The 21,292-nt window shown below is 41.0% G+C and overlaps 1 protein-coding gene and 1 pseudogene across 3 annotated transcripts in view; one reads left to right on the top strand and one right to left on the bottom strand.

Annotated features, from left to right (window-relative positions):
* Positions 1 to 12,648, bottom strand: part of cnksr3 (cnksr family member 3) — a 136,364-nt gene extending 123,716 nt beyond the window's left edge. For 2 of the 3 annotated variants that reach the window (XM_078229946.1, XM_078229945.1), the window contains exon 1: positions 12,421 to 12,648. In XM_078229946.1, the coding sequence (XP_078086072.1) occupies positions 12,421 to 12,472 (52 nt within the window). In that variant the 5' untranslated portion in view covers positions 12,473 to 12,648. The remainder of the gene's footprint in view (positions 1 to 12,420) is intronic. The other variant, XM_078229947.1, reaches the window with a different exon arrangement.
* An 8,155-nt stretch (positions 12,649 to 20,803) lies between these two features.
* LOC144504827 (COP9 signalosome complex subunit 9 pseudogene) lies at positions 20,804 to 20,984 on the top strand (annotated as a pseudogene).
* The last annotated feature ends 308 nt before the right edge of the window (positions 20,985 to 21,292 follow it).

Raw genomic sequence — 21,292 nt, 5'->3', positions numbered from 1 at the left:
CTGGATGGAAACAATTCACACCTCTTTAACCTGTGCTTAACCCTCTCTCCATTCGCATTGTCTGCACCTGTAAAGATTTGGTTACCTGTTAAGACTCGTATTCCAACCATTATCTTGTAATTGAGTTTGTGTCTATATATGCCCTGCACTCACCTGATGAAGGAGCAGCACTCCGAAAGCTCATGCTACCAAATAAACCTGTTGGACTTTAACCTAGTGTTGAGATTCTTACTGTCCCAAAACCACGATTAAGTTCCCGTTATCCTAGTCTTACACCCTCCCCAATCTTGCACTATTTTCTGCCACATCCAGCATGAGGCCACCAAACACACTTGCCCTCCCTTAATAACATTCTGAAGGGACCACGTCTTTGCAACACGCTGCTCCACTCCTCAGTCATGTTCAATGCCCCTCCTTTGCCTACAATACCACTCCATGCAATATAAAAAAGTGACAACTGCTCTTTTACCTCCTCTCTTCTCATTTTCCCAGGCCTCGAACATTCCTTAAGTGAAGCAGTGAGTTACTTGTAAACCATCTCCCGTTGCTTTGCATTTGGAAGGCAGTTATCCTGCCATCCACACTTTCAAAGACCTTCCCTTTTGTTCTTCACCCCACCCTCCCAAACCTTTTACGTTTCTAACTGTTCCCGGTTATAAATGGTGACAGATCTGAAATGTTAACTCTTCTTCTCTCTCCACAGATGCTGACTGACCCAAGTATTTCCTGCATTTTCTGATTTCCATCCACACTTTCTCTTTTGTGTAAGCATTTCCAGTTCCTCAGACATTCTCCACTTAACATGAAAATACGGAATAAAACAAAGTGCTCCAACAGTCACAAGTAATCAATTTCAAAGGATTTGTTCTCATGCTTAGTTTAAAAAAAGGGTGCCCCAAGATTCTTTTTCTCTTGGAATCTCGGGTAATAAGTTTCATGTACAAAACAAAGTCGTGTCTTTACTTGTTTGCCTTGCAGTTCATTGCCTATTTGTATAATGTTAATCTTATACAAATGTTAAGTGCCAATATTGGTGTTTCAACATGCAGTGTAATAGAATGACAGTACAAATTCTTAATTTGCTACAAGCAAAGTTTTGATCATAGCCAAGTTATCAGTGGGAAGACTCCAAGGAGGGAGTGGCATCTATACATATGGCAGACCTTAGATATCTTATTGGGACCCAGATATTAGCTGCTTTGAATCAGTTCTCTCAGCCAAGGAATGGTGACAGAATGCAAATAAAACTTAGGGGAAAAAAACAAGTAAAAAACAGCTTCTTCCCTACTGCCATCAGACATTTGAATGGACCTATCATACATTAAGCTGGTCTTTCTCTACATCCTATCTGTAGTTGCAACACAGATTTACACTGGAACCATCCTTATATGAACTTCACCATTGGATGCATGCTTTTTTGTGGGGAAGAAAAATATTTTTAAAAAACATTAAAATTGAAAGTCAAAATCCACCCCAGTGCTCAGCTGGTGCCAACCATGAATACTTGATACAGACCAGGAAAGTCCTTGCTTTGATCTGCAATGATTTAACTAACCCGAGATACTAGTCCAAGTTCCTCTGGATTGGAAAGTTTATAAATTCCAGGTAGACAGCCATTAATAAACATCTGATGGAAACTTGAATACAAGGACTGCCTCCATCAGCACTCATGATGTTTACGCAAGCATGAAATGGTATGGAAGTAAAAATCATCTCTTGTTGCTCAATTGTGTTTTGGACTATTAGCTAGAGTTACTCAGAATAGTGAACACATGTATAACTTGCTCTTACAATCAGCTCCAGTGACTCAAGGATATATAAAATCTGCAATGTGAATCAGAGCTGTCTTAAATCAGATAGTAGAGAGAGATTTCTCTCTACAGTGAGGTTCTTCATTGGCTTCAATTAGCGTAGAATCAGCGGTAGGAGTTCTCAACGCCAAGTCTCCATGGCCTCGCAAAATCTGGTGTACTGTCAATGGTTCTACACATGGTGGGACATATTCTAAGCTGAAAAATGACAGTAGTGGACTTGACCTAGAGATTGCAGCCTGCTTCATGATCCCATCCTCTAAGTAAGTACCATGCAGGGAGGATGCTGAGTTTTTGCATTCCAATCAATACAATCCATCAATATGTTGCAGGGGAGAAATATAGAAAGTAGATTTGTATAAACAGTGTAGTGATTCCTATTATACAAAATAGCAATACAAAAATGGGATAACTTTAATGAATAAAGTCTTCCTTTAATGTTTATATACACAAACGAGCTTCAAAACTGGAGCTTGTTCTTCACGTCTGAATGTCCAAATGAAGTAAATTGTCAGTGCCAATTTAACAACATACCCCAGAACTCCCAAAAGTTAGCACTGGAAATTATAGAGGTCAACTCATCGATAGCTGTGAATAATGTCACCTGTCAGAGAACCACATTTGTTATGATAACCCTTTTGCAGTCTTCGATGCATTACTGCTTCAATTGACTATAACCTGTAAATAGAATGCTTTTTCCTGTTTTGAAAACAAATCCTAAGTGAGGAGGCACCACAAAGATTCAAGAATAGGGTGTAACCTTACCAAAGTGGTGCATTTTTGATTACTCTTGCTGCAATAAATGAATGTTTATGCACAAGGCAGATTCCAAATCTAATTCCTAATTGGCCTCGCTAATAATGTTGAAAAACTGCCATATTGCCCAAGAATTATTTTAAAATAACTTGTTAAACTAACCTAATTGAAGTCTCATCACACTCACCCCTTCTACATCACCCCCAGTGGCTTTGCTCATTTGCCTGCTCTCACTTTCCAAACTAAATGTTTACCACTAAATTCAAATGAAAACAGAGCACAATGGAACTGTGGTTGAACATTCAACCAAAGGATAAGGTGCTTTACAGAGTAATGACTGAACATGGCTTTAAAGCTGAGCATTCCAACATCTGTTTTGCCGGAAGAGAGTTAATGTAGTCTGCACCCTGTAGCTTAGGCTGCATAACTTGGCAGAGGACTAAAGCTAGATGGCCTGGTTGACTTTGTCAGCTGATGAGATTGGTTCTTAAAGTAGTTAAATAGGTCTGTTTGAACAAGCAAGGAAAGAGGAAGCCATCAGTATACAATTAGAATGTATTAATCTTAGCATTTATTCTGAAGTACAAGGACAGAGTGGGGGTGTCAGAGGGAAAAGGCCAAATAAACTACTGCATCTGGTTACTGAACATAAACTGGCCCAAGATTGGATCCTGGAAGAGTTGTCTGTGCTGAGAAAGAGAGAAGAAAAGAAATGGAGAAGTGGTTCTGACTCCTGCTGAAAACTCTCTCATGTCTACAAATACACATTGGATTCTCATCACAATCTGAAATAGGTTTAAAAATTGGTTTGATTTCACAACACACTATCCTCCTCACTCACAGATCACTATTAATTTACTAAGACTTGTACTCTGAAATGCAATTTTCCCATATTAAAATAGAGTGGGTCGCAAAGAATTAATGATGTGGAAACCATTTGTTAAAGCCAATTAGGAAAGGATGGTAGAATTACTCTCACCAGGGTCAGAGAAAAAATAAGTTACAAGCTGTTCCAACAGGAATAGACTGGAAACGAGATCCCCCGTCTAATACAAAAACAGAGAATGCTGGAGAAACTCAGCAGGTCTGACAGCATCTGTGGAGAGAGAATAGAGAATAAACATTTCAGGTCAGGATGACCTTCATCACTTATGGTTCCACGCCACAAACACAGACACAAGCATTGGATAGGGCGAAGAGAGTTCTTTTTCCTTCCAAGGATACACAAGAACTTTCCTTAACAGACAATTAGCCCAAACAAACAACGCCTGCCTTCAGGAACACATCCACTTGACTCTTGTATCCAATGCTTCAGTAGCTTTCCCAAAATCATGTGCCAAAAGTCACCAATTTTTAGATGAATAAATTGCATCTCTTCGCTTCAAACCAACATCCTAATTAAGATGTTGGAATTGTTATGCTGTACTGACTTAGATTTATGATGGCCACAAAAGGTCATTGATAGATCTCCGTGGGCTTCGTGGAGTACGAGCTTCCTCATTGAACGAGCAGAGGTTCATCCAATAAAAAGCGGTTAGCGAGTTTTAAAACCTGCTGCTCAAGTGTTGGGGGGCGCGAGGTGCAAGTCCATCTCACTGGAGGCCGCAGCCCTTCTCTTTGGTGCACAATAAAGGGTGTTTGATGACAGGAAATTGGTGTATGACTGAATTACTACACTTAGTAAATTCCCTTCGGAACCATCTGCTCCTTTAACAGTGTTACAGTAGGAGAGTGTTTATTTTACTGGGCCAGGATTCCAGGGGAACAAGCTTAAATTCCACCACTTGTGAATTTAAATTTAGGTTTTAAAAAAATATGCTAGATAAACCTGAAATAAAAAGCTGTTATCAGTAAATTGACCATGAAGCTACCAAACCATCATGAAGACCCCGATTTATCAATCCTTTAGGGATGGAAAACATGTCGCACTTAAATTAGCTCCACAATGGAAATCACTCCATTGTATCAAAGTGCTACATAATGAGAAATAAACATGATATGGACTGTAGCAGCTCTTGAAGACCTTCTGAAAGACAATTGGAGATGGGCAATACATGCTGGTCTTGCCATGACATCCATATCCACAGAATTAATTTAAAAGTGGCATTAGCTACATTTGTGGTACCCGCTCCCCTGCTTTGAACTTCACAACAGCTGGTCTTGGCGAATCTGGTAAATTTACTGTAGGGATGCTGTCAGCTGCATGATGACAGTTTCATGCATTGAGAGCCATCTGCTCCAGCATTCCTGTGAGACCAATATGAAAACAACATTAAACTTCAGTTAAGTCAGCTCAAAGTCTCCTGTTTTCCAAAGAACAAGGAACCCAATGTTCAATTAATCCTCCCACATAACCTAGCTTCATACAGTTTCCATGCAGTCAATTCTGATCTCAGTATTTATAGTCTGCTGATTGAACTGAAGATCAAAGTTTTGAAACAACTAACTTAACAGAGTAGTATTTTCCAAGTTCTAGGTAGGTTAGACAAAATGGAATTTCTTCTCCGATTGCAAAACCTGTGTTTGTTAAGAGTTTGAATTGGTGCCTCCCAAATTCCTCCACCACCCCTCCCCCCTCACTCTTCTTTCTACATGCCAATTTCAAGCAGTTACTTCTTTCTACATCACAAAGCAATGAAAAGGCAATGTGGTATTTAATTTGTGCCATTCTAAGCAAATGTGAACACCACCACATTTATACTTAACTGGATCCAAAAGGAAGTTGATCACCAACTTGTAGTAAAATATCTGCTTGGCACATGGCATTAACAATTTGTGATTATGCAAACTCTCTGGAAGATGCAGGCATAGGAAGAGAAAGCCATTTTGCCGAGAGTCTGTTGAGCCATTCAACTAGTTTTTGACTGATCCGTACCTCAATTCCACATCCCCCAACTTTCTTTACCTCATAAAACAGTCAATATCAGACTTGAAATTTTCAGTTGGTACAGCATCTCCAGGCAAAGTATTAAAGGCAATTTATAAATTGTGCTACGCATTCAGACAAAATAATGATTATATTGCAGGTTGGAAATAAATCCATTAAAAATTCACAACACAAAATTAGGTGTTATGTGTTAACTCGAGAATTGAGGGGTTTGCCCTTTCCAGGTAAGCAGTTCCCGGACTATTTGTCCTGTTCTTTCGAGAAGTGAAATGTCATAGAAAGTCAATCATGTGACTTGCAAAATAAGCATTATGATGACAATTGATAGTTGGACAGTTGGAACTTCAGACAGTTCTCAGCAAGAGATCACTTATCAAATTTGATTTTAAAACAAAATGCAGCTGCTCTGATAATTTGTGGTCTGAAGGCACACAGAACATTCAAAATGGAAAAATTAGGAATGAAAAGCTGAATTTATTCATTTAAAAAAATCACATGCATTTTGCAACTACAGCGACAAAATATATGTTCTTGCATTGAAAACTAAACCACCAGCCTCACCTGGAGATGTTGGTCTCCACCAGACACTACCCTAGTTCAATGAAGTTTAACAGACAGTTAGTTGTCTGCACTTTCCCCCTAAAGCCAACTGCAAACATTCCTTCATAGATGTGAGTGTCGCTGGCTGCGAACATCGCTGGCAAGGTTAGCATTTGTTGCCCATTTCATTGTCCTTGAACTGAGTGAGCTTACCAGGAGGGCCATTTCTGAGGGCAGTTAAGAGTCAACCACATTGCTGTAGGCCAGGACCGCAGATTTCCTTCCCTAAAGGACATCATGGAACCAATGACAGTCAATGACAGTTTTTATAGTCACTATTACTGAGACTAGCTTTATTAAATCAAACCAAATTCCACCAGCTGCTGTGCTGGGATATGAACCTTCATCCCCACAGAATTTGCTGGATCTCTAGATTACTAATCTAGTAAGACCACGATCACACCATCAGTCCCTCAAAAAGCTGGAGGAGTAAAGCGAAAGTGTTAGGCACATATGAATCAAAGTCGGTTTACTTTGTAAAGGAGGGCCTTATTGATGGTCAAGTTCTTCTATGTTTTATTAACCCCAACTAGTTAATATTTGTAAAAAGCAAGTAGAACTCAGAGCTTCTGGGAGGAGTATAACAGTACATAAATATCACTGACATTGGGTTTCACCAGAGTTACTCAGCTCCTGACCTCATTACAGCCATGGTACAAACATGGACCAAAAAGCTGAATTCCAGAGGCGAGAGTGACTGCCCAGGCATCAAGGCAGCATTCGACCAAGTGTGGCACCAAGGAGCCTTAGTAAAATTGGAGTCAATGGGAATCAAGGGGAAAACTACGGGTGGCACGGTAGCACAGTGGTTAGCACTGCTGCTTCACAGCTCCAGGGACCTGGGTTCGATTCCCGGCTTGGGTCACTGTCTGTGTGCAGTTTGCACATTCTCCTCGTGTCTGTGTGGGTTTCCTCCGGGTGCTCCAGTTTCCTCCCACAGTCCAAAGATGTGCGGGTTAGGTTGATTGGCCATGCTAAAATTGCCCCTTAGTGTCCTGGGATGCGTAGATTAGAGGGATTAGTGGGTAAAATATGTAGGGATATGGGGGTAGGGCCTGGGTGGGATTGTGGTCGGTGCAGACTCGATGGGCCGAATGGCCTCTTTCTGTACTGTAGGGTTTCTATGATTTCTATCCACTGATTGGGGGCATACTTAACACAGAGGAAGGTGGCTGTGGTTATTGGGAGATCAATCAACTCAGGCCCAGAACATCACTGCTGGAGTTTCTCAGGGACATAGGCTCAGCTCCCAAATCTAAGACGCCTTCCTTTATAAGGGATGTTGGTCAGGACCTTTTGGGACACTCAGATACTGAAACAATCCAAATGCAACAAGACCTCAACAATATCCAGGCTTGGGCTGACAAGTGGCAAGTAACATTTGCACCACACAAGTGCCAGGCAATGACTATCTCCAATGAGAGAAAATCTAACCATCGCTCCATGAATATTCAATGGCATTACCATCACTAAAGGCACAAGTCAGGAGTGTGATGGAATACTCTCCCATTGTCTGAATGAGTGCCGTCCCAACCACACTGACCAGGACAAACAAAACAGCTTGTGCACCCCATCCACAAGCACTCACTCCCTCCACCACCAATGCACAGTCACAGCTGTGTGTACCATCTATAATATGCACTGCAGGAACTCACCAAGGTTCCTTCGGCAGCATCTTCCAAACCTGCAACCACTACCTCGAGAAAGACAAGAGCAGCAGATACCTAGGAACACCACCAGCTGGAAGTCCCCTCCAAGCCACTCACCATCCTGACTTGGCAGTATATCACTGTTCCTTCCCTGTTGCTGGGTCAAAATCCTGGAATTCCCCAACAACACTGTGGGTGTGTCTACACCACATAGACTGCAGTGGTTCAAGACAGCAACTCACTACCATCTTCTGAAGGGCAATTAGGGACGGGCAATAAATACTTGCCTACATCCCTTAAACAAATAACAAACTGCTTCTAGAATAAATGCAAGTCAGGTTGCCAGCTTGCATAGACAAGGCTGCCCACAGTCAAAAATCAAAAAATTGGATTAATCACCACTGTATATTGTCAGGTGATATATGCACTATTACAAGTGCACGCCAGTTTCTCAAGTGACTAAGCATTTGAAGCTCAATTTCAAATTTCAGAGTTTGCCCATGGGTGGCACAGGGGCTGACACTGCTGCCTCACAGCACCAGGGACCCAGGTTCAATTCCTGCCTCAGGTGACTGCCTGTGTGAAGCTTGCACGTTCTCCCGGTGTCTGCATGGATTTCCTCCAGTTTCCTCCCATAGTCCAAAGATGTGCAGGTTAGGTGGATTGGCCATGCTAAATTGCCCCTTAGTGTCAGGGGGATTTACAGGGTAGATACGTGAGGCTACAAGGAGAGGGCGGAATTGTTGTCAGTGCGGGTTCAATGACCTGAATAACCTCCTTCTGCATTGTTGAGATTCTATGAATGTTATACAGTTAGGTGGCAAAGACTTCAAAAGCTAGTAAGTGGAAAGTGGACTGGGTTGGGACTTTGATAATAAAGGGTTTTTCATTCAAATCCTGGCAGAAATGTGTGTGTGCTTGCTACTTAGGCATAGTTCCAGCACAATAACCCTAATTTGGCACGAGGTTGATAATTTCACTCTGGGGAGATTCAGGAGGCCTTAAAATTGCTAATGTGGCAAGTAGAAATTATCATTTTGTGATCACTAGTGGTGCATCCTGAGGCATTAGTCTGAAAAATCTCCCATGACAAACAAATAGGCTGCAGATAGACACTGACATTGGGTGATTAAACCAGAAATAGCCCACTGACCGCACTGAGACCTTGCATCAGGAGTGAACATTCACCCTAAAATTAACAAGGTACAAATAGGTCTACATCTATGACAGACTTGAGCAATTTCTATTTCGGGTCAACAACTTGGTCTTTTTGTATTACAAGTTCCTGAATGCTGACCCCAATCCAGTTTCATGTACAATTGTGGAGATTGCCACCACAATGGAAATTATTGGACACTGTCTTTTCTTAATTAGATAAAATTAAGAACTGCTGAAGTTTAAGATTAGCAACGTCTCCAAATTGAGGGGAATTCATCGGGAAATCTATGGTCAGCAAACATCCTCCAATTTAACTCTCAACGGTGGTCATTTTAACCGAATCACTTCTTGACCTTTTGGCCAAGATCAAGCCCAAGATAGAGTTCAATGCCTGATCTTGTCAGCTTGGTTCTGGTTTGTCTCTCTTGTAGGGACCATGAATTGGAATTTGAATTTGGCTTTTGGAGCAAGCAAGGAGATGAATTTGAGTCTGCCCGGTCCATTCTGAGCATTGGCTTTGTAACTTTAAGAATGGAGTAAAGAAATTAACAAGAAAAAACTTCCACCAAGAAAATAATTACGACTGGGGCTTGCCCCATGAGAATACTCTTCTTCTCCTCACACCCCTTGAGCAATATCACAAAGCATGCCACATTATTTAACATGTCAGACTTTCCCACGAGTTAATTAGGTCACCAAGATTTACACAAATGGTTTCCATGTAGTCTTTGTGATCTTTCAATGGTGCATAATCATCAGTGGTAGAGTGTAGACTCCTAAAGACTTATACAAACATTCTCCTTTTGGCTGCTAGAAAATCAACGTACCCTTTGCCAAAATCCAAGCTGTTTATACATTTTACATTAGGAGAACTTGACTGCAAAGCAAAATAAACAAGATTACAAATGACATACAGCACCGAAACAGGCTATATAACCCTTCCATATTGACTTTTATGTTCCACTCATGCGTACTATACCCATTTAAATCTACTATTACCTTCTATTCCCTTCTCTCTCAAGTGCTTACCAAACAAATTACTGCAGATACTGAAAATCTGAAACAGAAACTGTTAGAAACGTCAGGTCGGGCAGTAGAATCTCAGAGAGAAACAGAGTTAAATGTTTCACGTTGATGACCCTTCATCGGCACATCAAATGAGTCATCATCAATCTGGATTATTATCACACGTAGGCTTACATTAACACTGCAATGAAGTGTTTTTCTCCACATTTGTTGCCTAACCATAGAACCATAGAACATTACAGCACAGAAACAGGCCTTTTGGCCCTTCTTGGCTGTGCCGACTGTTGACTATTCCCAGCGCTGATTTTTATTCCTTCATTTACTGGTGTAGTTTTCCCTTAAATGCATCTATACAGTGTGCTTCTCCGTGGTAGCAAATTCCACATTCTTACCACTCTTTGGGAATAAAGTTTCTTCTGAATCTTCTATTGGATTTCTTGGTGACTATCTAATATTAATAGTCTCTGGAAGTTTTCCCCTACATTCTCTCCATAGTCACCTTACATCATTTTAAAAACCTTGATTCGATCAGCCTTCAACTTTCCTTTTTCCAAGAGAAGGGTGAGCCAGCATGAAAATCTACACACACATTTCTGGTATCATTGCCTCTATTTCCTTTTTTTATAATATGGTGACCATATGTTATATTCAAAAGTGTGGCTTAAATAAGGTTCAATGCAGGACTAACACAACTTGCCTATTTTTCAATTCTATCCCTCAAAATTAAAAACCTAATATTTGGTTTGCTTTATGGCCTTGTTAACATGCAGCACAACTTTTAGTGACTGGTGCATTTGCACTCAGATCGCTTTGTTCCCTCACCCCACCTAGACTCGCACCTTTCAAGGAAGAAATCACCTCCCTATTTTTCCCTACTAAAATGCACTCTCTCATATTTATCTGTTTAGATCTACATTTACCAATTATTGGCCTATTCTATAATTAGCTGCAATCCTCAATATTCACTTTCTTTCTAAACTAAACAATTGATGGAGGAGGGAATTAATTAAAAACACTGCGAACAAATAGGATGTGCAGGCATAGTGAGTTAACCAAATAGGCCAAGGTTCCAAATGACAAGTGACGTACAAACTTGTATTTTCAGTGGGAACAGTCTAATTAGTTTAAGGGACCCTGTTACAAAGATTAGTGCTCAATGGCACATTCTCGCAACTGGATATCAAAACAAGGCAGCATAAGGCAACAAACTTATAGTTTAATTCACAAAATATTAACATCTTTTTTTGATCAGCAACAATGCAAATACAAGTCGGATGCTGGAAGTTTGCAACATGCTTTCAAATGCCTTGATGTCAGAGGTGAGAACACACACAGACATTTCGCCTGATCCCACTTTTCAGACTGTCATCCTGCACTCCAGTTGTTAGCCAGCAGACTGGAAGAGAAGTTTCTTCCCTCACCCAAAACTAGAATTAAGCTGTTGACTAATAGCTCAGTACAGTCCCAAAGAATCTTCATCTCACTCAAACAGCTGCTGATCACATGCAAGGTGAGGCACCAAATGCCAATGAATTATTCAGCAGCAGGGGGAGGCAATGGGCACAGTGGTGTCACAGTACCAGAGACCTACGGTAATGATCTGGGGACCTGGGCTAGAATCTCACACCCACCACAGCAGTCAGAGCATTTTGACAAGCTTGATCCTATCCTCCCAGCAGAGCTAGGGCTCACTCCAGTACAGTAAACAGTGGAAACCATGGCTGATTCCCCGCCCCCTAGCCCTGGGTCACGGAGGCTCACAGAACTGACCCCTTCCTTGCCAACCCAAGATTAGCTGACCCAGATATAGGGATTAAAGTACCTGTTTGTACCATTCAAAATGTTTTTAAAAATAGACCAGTGTATGTTTATTTTTAATCCGAAGCTTAATTGGAAAATGCTGAACAGTTTTTGTGACATCTGTTACACTGCATGTTTTTTTAAAAAGTTTAAGTTCGATCCTTTCAACCCCAGTTAGTTGCAGTAGTTAGATCCTCTTGTTTGACAGTGGGATGGTTTGAGCTTCAGAACAAAACACCGGAGGCCGCCTGCTGAAGCAGAGGCCGCCAACATTGCCAAGTGAAGAGAAGTTAGCAGCAAAGTCAGCATGGAGGCAGCAAACGGGAATCCCAAGTGAGTCATCGGTCAAAACAGCCGCTAGATGGAGAGAAAAATAAACAGAAACACAGAGAGGGAGAGGGGCTGTGCGCCCATCCCCCAGTTACTGAGTTAACGCGGGACACTGAAGTTTGGGGAAGGGGGGGTTGCGGAGAAAACATTTGAGAATACGTTCAGGTTTGTGACAAAAATAGCAACAAAAATCAAACACTAATAGGAAACCAGGGACACAAAAATTAAACGAAAAATCTAAACGAAACCAAGAAACTAGTTTTGATAAATGAACCAGTCAGTTTAAACGCAGCAGCAAAGAATCCGCTCAGCTATTGAAAATATAACATTGTTCTTTTGAAGGATAAAACAATGTTGCTTCCGATTGTCTAACCCGGCTACAGACAGCTCCAAAAGTTCTTACCTTGAACCCACTCCACCACTTGTTTGGGCGACCACTTGGTGATGGGTTCCATTGGTTTGAGAGGTTGGGGAATGATAGTGTGTCAGTGTGTGAGGGTGAGCTTGGCCGCTGTCCTCATGCCGGTGTTGCGGTGCCTCTCACATGCTGCTGTGCTGGGCTCCCAGCCGTCTCTCTGCCGCCGCTGCTGCTGCTACACACTCAGCTCCAGCCCATCAGCTTGCACTCGCCAGCACTTCCGCCCAAACTCCTTAAAGGGGAGGCTCCGCTCCACCCAGCGGCCCCTGCTTATTACCCGGACTATTATTTGTATCTACCGACTGAAAAGAAACCCCGAAATGAAAACACATTTCTATTGCGTTCTTCCCCCTTGCGAGTTGATAATTAGAGGAGAAAAGGAAACCTCGCCTTGGTATTCCCACTTTACACAAAGTCTGGATCTAAAGGCAGAGCCGGTGATAGAATCATAGAATCTCTGTAGTGCAGAAGGAGGCCATTCGACCCATCGAGTCTGCACCGACTCTCTGACAGAGCATCTTACCCAGGCCCTCTCTCCCTAACCCCACACATTTACCATGGCTAATCTATCTAACCTACACATCTTTGGACTGTGGGAGGAAACCGGAGCACCCAGAGGAAACCCACACAGATATAGGGAGAACATGCAAACTCCACACAGTGACCCAAGTCGGGAATTGAACCCAGGTCCCTGGCGCTGTGAAGCAGCAGTGCTAACCATTGTGTCACCCTTTCATCTTCTTTTCATATTTAAAGGGGTGCTGGAGTGTCTGTCATCTGGATTGGAAAGCTTATTACTTGTGTTCACAATGAGTATATATTCACAACACTGACAGAACTTCACTGTGACACCCTGCAGGACATTTTAAGTCATCTGAAAATAAATCATTCTTAATACAGGTTCCAGCTCAACAAGTTATACAAACCTATAGCGTTCCTTGCTCCAAGGCTACCTCAAAGCAAAACAGGAAATAACATATGGCTGATGGTGGATTATAGTCATAGAGTCATAGAGGTTTACAGCATGGAAACAGGCCCTTCAGCCCAGCTTGTCCATGCCATCTTTTTTTTAAAAACCCCTAAACTAATCCCAATTGCCTTCATTTGGCCCATAAATGCTTTTTAAAAGATAAAATTATACCCGCCTCTGGCAGCTTGTTCCAGACACTCACCACCCTCCGTGAAAAAATTGCCCCTCTGGACACTTTTGTATCTCTCCCCTCTCACCTTAAACCTATGCCCTCTGGTTTTAGACCCCCCTACCTTTGGGAAAAGATATTGACTATCTACCTTGTCTATGCCCCTCATTATTTTATAGACCTCTATAAGGTCACCCCTCAGCCTCCTACGCTCCAGAGAAAAAAGTCCCAGTCTATTCAGCCTCTCCTTATAACTCAATCCATCAAGTCCCGGTAGCATCCTAGTAAATCTTTTCTGCACTCTTTCTAGTTTAATATCCTTTCTATAATAGGGTGACCAGAATTGCACACAGTATTCCAAGTGTGACCTTACCAATGTCTTGTACAACTTCAACAAGACGTCCCAACTCCTGTATTCAATATTAAAATTCTTTCTGATCTTACTCAGTAATAGGATAAAACTCAAAACACTCCATGATTTGAAACAGAATCTTAAAAACGCAGATCAGGTCACTAGCAATGCAAAGTCTAGCTTAATTCAACATGTTACGATTATGTATTATACAAATCAAACGCTTAAAATAATTCTTCAATATATGTAAATAACTGATTTGTGTATATATAGTGTACCACTGACATGTGAACATCAATGGACAGGAAAAGATTCATTGATCCTTTCAGCCTCATCCGAAGCCACCCTGGGAAGGTTTTTTTTAAAAAAATGCCAGTTGGTGCATGGGGATGGTGGGCTCGACAAAATTTCTCTCTGACTGGCTTAATGATCAAAACTGGACCAGAAGTTCACTTTAACCATGGCTAACACAGCTACATTTCGTATGGGGTGATAACTGCACCCCCCCCCCACCCCCCCCCCCCCCCCCAAGTGAGGGACATTCAGTAAATTAGGGTTGATCACACCAACTGGCAGCCTGTTGCACAAGTCCAATAATCCTCTGGGAAAAGAACCATCTCCCAAAGTCAAAACTAGTTCTGGAACACGGCAATTGAATTGTGCCTCCTGGTTGTCCTTAACTATTTAGTTGGAACAAACTGTCTGCACAACCACAATCTATTCCTTTCATCATCTGATAAACTTTGATCAAATCACTCCTAAGTCTTTACTTTTCTGAATTGTGGAGCTCTTTGACCTCATACAGCAATAACTAAAATGCTTCTGTCTGGGAATTAACCATGATGTGGAGATGCCGGCGTTGGACTGGGGTAAACACAGTAAGAAGTTTAACAACACCAGGTTAAAGTCCAACAGGTTTATTTGGTAGCAAAAGCCACACAAGCTTTCGAGGCTCTAAGCCCCTTCTTCAGGTGAAGAAGGGGCTTAGAGCCTCGAAAGCTTGTGTGGCTTTTGCTACCAAATAAACCTGTTGGACTTTAACCTGGTGTTGTTAAACTTCTTACTGGGAATTAACCTACCAGCCCTTTTCTATATTTTAAGATGTTCCAAAGAGTTTCCTAAACAATTAAATTTTTTTGAAATGTAATTACTATTATAAGATAGACCTACAGAGCAGTAAACCTGTATACAGCAAGGTATTGCAAATAAACGAAAAGGAAAAGGAAGAGGCCATTTAGCCCCTCAGGCACAATGACTGACCCACTGTATTTTCGCCGGAAGACCTTGGCAATTTCCAGGTTAGTGTCTGCCTTGCCAATTGGAGGTCAGTAAAGTTGTCACCCTTGCATACGAATTTCATAAACATTACTAGCAGCCAGAAAATCATCCCACCTCCCAAGTAAAGGTGAATGGGGAAGTCTGGAAATCCTTTCAAAGGTGAGAAAAGGAGGGAACAACACTGAACAGTAGCTGAGGGAGAACACCAGCTTCTCTATACAGTGACAACTGCCACTGCAATACCACAGTTCCAATGATCTCAGCAGTGTTTACCATGTCTTACTGTGTATTCCATCAGAAAATATAGCTGCAGAATTTCAAAGCTTAATCCCTGATTTGTGCAGATTTAACACATTTCAGCTGAGCTAGGAAGGGGAAAAGCATCAACCAGGATTCCTACCCCTAATTGCTATCCTATTAGTCTTCTTGCACATATAAAGAAAGGTTCAAGTACAAAAGGAAGTTATTTGGCCCTCCTGCACAATCAATGACATTTTAATGATCTATATTCGCAGACCCCAAATTTCTTTCAGCTTTCAGCTGTCTTAGATGCCACATTTCTTCAGACTCATCCTTAGTCTCTCCTTTTTGCAAACACTCATTCATCCTTCAAAGCCTGCATCTTTGACCATGTCATTGGTCACCTACATGTGCCACTTCCTATCACTGTTTGGTATCTTGTTTCACGTTGAGATGTTTATTGTGTTAAAGGTATCAGGTCAATACAAATGGTCGGTGTGGCAATGAAAAAGACACTGGAGCTTTGAAACAATGAGAAATAAGTGACTTTTTCAAAAAACCAATTTAAGGTCTTTGTGTAACAGTGTATAAATATACTGTGAGTTATTTTAAAAGTTATGAGCTACTCACAGCATCGAGAAATCTGAGGGTTAGTGCAGATATCACCAAGGGACAACAGTGCCAGTTACTATTTTAAAACAATGGATGTGATAACAGTCTAATGTTGCATTCAAGCACAATGATATCACACACTTGTTTGAGTCCAAGATTAAGGCTTTCATTATTTTTGTCAAATTTCAGTGACTCCAAGGGTGGGACTGGGAAACATGTTTCTTAACAGCAAATGCCACAAAAAGATTTGTAATCTGCCAACCAGATGAAAGGCCACATTGAATGTTAAAACCAAACAAGAAAGAATTCAGTGATATTTTCTAAATTGCAATAACTATTCAAGAAGATCATTTGTCCTGCCTGGTGTAAGAGGTGTTTATGCCTCACATGAATCCCCTCCCACCCATTTAATCTCATCGGCATTTCCTTCTGTTGCTTTCTCTTTCATGTACTTATCCAGCTTCTTTACAAACGTCAATCCTATTTATCTCAATTATGCCATGTGGCTGTGAGCTCCACATTCTAACCATTCTCCAGAAAAAACTCAATCAGGTGGACAGAGAAAATGTTTTTACTTGTGGGAAAATCCAAAAATAAGGTCGTAAGTATAAGATAATAACAAATAAATTGAATCAGGAATTTTGGATAATTTTCTTGATGCAGATAATGATTATAATGCGAACTTACTGTCACAAGGAACAGTTGAGACAAATAGCATAGGTGCACCAAAGGGAAGATAGAGAAGTACAAAAGAGCAATGTGCTGATTGGGTTAAATAAAGCAGGTGGGGCCGGTCCAGACTAGTTGGGTCATGTTGCCTGTTTATGTGTTGTAAATTCTAGGTAATTCTATGATCGCTGTGTGCTAATCATACTGGAAGGTTCATAAGCGCTGATGTCAGCTGAGAATTATACAAGAATTACAACATGGAAACAAGCTGTTTAGCTCAACTAAGTTGATGTTTGTGTTTACCATCCACATGAGCAGTAGGGCCAATCCCTTGAGCCCACTCTGTTCCCATATCCCTTTATTCCTTTTTCCTTCAGCCACCTATCTCACCCATAAATGTAATGCAGTTTAATACATCCACTGTGCAAAAATATTTCTTCTGCTCCTTGAACTCATTAGAAAGGAAAATCAAGTTGGATGTGTAACGATCAGCTGCTTTTCTACCTCCCATTTTACCCTTCCACCAAAGTCAGCCAGCCTCTCCATTTTCCCCATTCCTTCATAATTTCACACACCTCTATTAATTAACTCCCAAATTGCCTCAGACCTAATGAAAGACCCAATTCATTTCAATAATCTTCATATCTGTATCTCCTTATAGCTGGGAACAACTGAATAAATCTGTATCATACCTTCTCTATTGCATCAATATCTTTCCTATGGTTTTGTGTCCACACCTACAGACAGTACTCCAACTATGGCCTCACTAAGGTTTTATAAAGATTCACATTACACATCAACTTTTAAGTTCCATACATCTTGCAATAAAATTCAATACCCCATTCACAATTTATAAAGTCCATTGAGTCAATGCTTAGGATCATAAGAATCATTAGAACACAGATGAAGGCCATTCAGCCCATTGAGTCCTTACCAATTCTCTGCAGATCCATCCAATCAGGCCAGATTTCCCCATTGTATCTTCATGGCCCTGCACATTTATTTCCCTTAAGCACCTATCCAATTTCTTCTTGAAATCATTGATTGTCTCTCCTTCCACCAGACAGTCAATTTCTTCCTCAAAACTCCACAATATCTCCAACCTAAAATCTGTGTCCCCTCGTCCTTGTACCATCAGTTTAACAGGAACATTTTTTCTTTGTCGACCTTCTATAATCTAACATCTACCATCCACAATCTATAAGGCACATCAGGAGTGCGATGGAATACTTTTCCCTTGCCTGGATGAGTACAGCTCCAACACTCAAGTAGCTCAACATTCAATGGTAAGTTAACCAGCCTGTAGTTATTAGAACTGCCCATAGACCCTTTCTTGAATAAGGTGTCACCTTTTCCATTCTTCTGGCACCTCTCCTAACTCTGGGGAAGATTAAAAGATTATGACATTCCCCTATGCTATCTCCATCTGCAGTTCCCTTAGCAAACTGGATTCAAGCTGTTGTAGGTCAATAATACCTCTGAGACTAGTCGTGCGTCAAAGTACAGTGGTTTATTTTCACAAGCTTGTGGGAGAAGACCGATTCCTAAAGCAGTTCTCTAGACTTCTCGCTGAATACGGGTTAAGAGCAGATATTTATACATATATTTTCGCCCCTGGACACGTCTGCATTTCCTCACGATTATTGATGCCTTGGCGGTTCCGTCCTTCGCGTAGTCTGTGTAATCGTAGCCATCTCAAGGCTGCGACTATCTGTTCTGTCGCCTCTATGTGGCGGACATCTGTGGTTTGTTTATCCAGCATACAAGATTATAAGTTTGCACAAACAAGTTAACTGAAGTACAGGGGCCTATATAACAATTTATATCGGTAAGGATAAATAGTATATGATATATATGAATCTATTATTATACAATGACAGAAGGCATGCATGTAAGCTCCACGTGTTAAACAGAAGTACATAATATAAAAGAACACAAAATGGATACTAGCTGGGTTAGCCACATTCCTGAACACAACTAGCTGGGAAAATCATAAGCTTGTGTACAGCAGCAGGGACAGCTGCTTCTCTTATCTGTTTTTGGATATACGAAAACAAGTTCTACAGACACAAAAACAAGTTTTACAATGCTTTTTACAAATCTCTGAGTATTACAAAGTTCATTAACCCGTTCCCGTCTTCAAAGCCATCCAGACCATGAGACTTATCCTATCCCCTCTTACCATAGTCAGCCTTTCCAGTATATCTTGCCCATCAATTTTCCTATCTTGTCTTTTCTGAACACTTTGCATCAAGGAATATTAAGCATTCAGTCTTAACTATTTTTATGGAATGCTTTCATTATTGCCACCACATCATATTTCCACATGACTATTTTCCATAGAATCCCTACAGTGCAACAATCTTGGTGTATTTAAATACATGAATTCTAAACCTGTCTTTGTATTCCTTGTATTTCTTCTTTGTCTACTCTTATCTAATACTATTTCCTTCTCTCACACTAACCAACATTTTTACTTCTTTCTGCAACTTATTTCTCTTTTCTATTTCTACATGTTCCCCCTGCCAATTCAGTTTTAATCCTCCCTCATTCCACAAGTGTACTTTCCCACCAGGACATTGGACCAAGTCCTATTGAGGTGCACTTCTCCCTTTTCAATAGGTGAATTTGCCCAAGAAATGATTCCAATGCTCCGAGAGTCTATCTTACAAGTTCTACACTTGCTAGTGCGTGACACTGGAAGTTATCCAGAGATTATTCTCTTTGATATCCTACTTTTTAACTACCTCCCTGTCTCCTGAAAGTCTGTAAGAAGTCTAACAACACCAGGTTAAAGTCCAACAGTTTTATTTGGTAGAAAGTCTGACCAGAGCACCTCAATACCTGCTTTGTCTGTGTCATTGGTATTGATACGTACCACAACTTCAAGCTCGCTTCCTTCCTCTTACAGAGTATTTGCATCCTCTCTGTGATGTCCTTTTCTTTGGCACTGTGGAACAACACACCATGTGAGATTCAAGGCAATGGTTACACAAATCGCTGTCTGATTTTCTAACTGTGCAATTTTCAATCACAGTTGCATTTCCATACTTTGCTGTTCCCACAGTAAAGTTCCTTCCCCCATTGATGCCATGACCTGGACGTACATTTCTTCAAGACATAACAGTCACCAATGCTGAGTACCAGTTTGAGACTGGGAGACACCCCGAAGACTCATGCACTTCCTGTCTCTTCTTACTCTTCTAAATGGCCACCCATCTTGTATCTTGAACCTTTCTGCCTCCGGAGCGGACATCTCCTAGAACTTACAATCCAGGAAACTCTCTACCTCCCTGATGTTCCACAATGACTCCAGCTGCCTCTCACTGTCAGAAGCTCTGAGCTCAAAATCAAGCAGCTGGAGACACTTTATATACCCAATGTCCTGAAGTTCCCACAGAATTGCAAACAACAGGTCTTTTCAGTGATCTAAAAAACATCTCTATTCCATCTTTTAAAATCTAGCTAATACCTTGTTTAAACTATTAATTTTAATTAATGCCTCGAGACCTCAGTTCATGTAGCCTCCTGTATTCACAGTAGCAACAATTCCAAAGCCCTAAGTCAGGTCCTGCTGACAGCAATTACCCGTTCTACCTAACCATTTAATTAAGTAACTGCCACTAGCAGGCAGATTGTTTCCCACTGACCAAGAGATTACAAGTTACAAATTGTTAAATGCTAAATGCAAAACCTATCTAAGGAATGCTGAGAATTACGTCAAAGTCCGAAGGATGATTCAATTAAAAACTGAGCAAAACACTCCGAATGCTAGAAATCTGAAATAAAAGCAAGAAATGCTGGAAATACACAGTAGGCCCAGGTGGGTGCATCTGTGGAGAGAAACAGAATTAAAGATTTCAAGTCGATGGCCTTTCATCAGAGCTGAAGAAAAATAACAGTATGAGAGTTTCAAAGCCAGCTAAAGTGGGGAGGGGAGAACAGGAAGAACAGAAGGGAAGGTCTGTGATAGGATGGAGGGTGGGAGAGATTAAAGGACAAAAGAATTCATGATGCAAAGGTCTGTCTGTTTTTGAGTCAGGGATTCAGAGACAGGAGATGGTTTGGGGTAGAAAATTCCTGCCACAGTGAAGCCGACAGTGGATGAGATGTTCCTGGAGGATGCGGGGCCCTACGTGGATCTGGATGAGGCAGGAGGAAGTTCAGGACTTCTAATGGATCTTGCAGCCCATGAAAAAGCACTTCATGCAGGTTTCTTTCATGATTTTGAAGACCTGTTTGATGATGTCGACATTTAGTGATTCCTTCTTCACACTTCACCATCTGAACCACTGTACATTTTCAAACAAGGAGAAGGGAAAAGAATAGTCAACACCTTGGAATGACTGCTGCTAATGTTGTATGGATAAATGCACAAAGCAGGATGTTTTCTTGAGAAAGAGTCCACATTTTACAAACATGTGTACAGTCACTATGTTAATACTTTTTGTCTTTTTGAAATTATAAATTTATTTTATTCGAAGTAAAATGTAGCCAAAAAAACAATGAGTGTAGTAATGGATAAAATAAAGAAACAAATGTATCTATAGTGGTGTGAATGGTTATA

This window comes from Mustelus asterias, chromosome 15, assembly GCF_964213995.1.
Source record: "Mustelus asterias chromosome 15, sMusAst1.hap1.1, whole genome shotgun sequence".
Classification (NCBI taxonomy): domain Eukaryota; kingdom Metazoa; phylum Chordata; class Chondrichthyes; order Carcharhiniformes; family Triakidae; genus Mustelus; species Mustelus asterias.
Note: the sequence above shows the minus strand (reverse complement) of the source record. Positions and strands in the feature narration are given on the sequence as shown.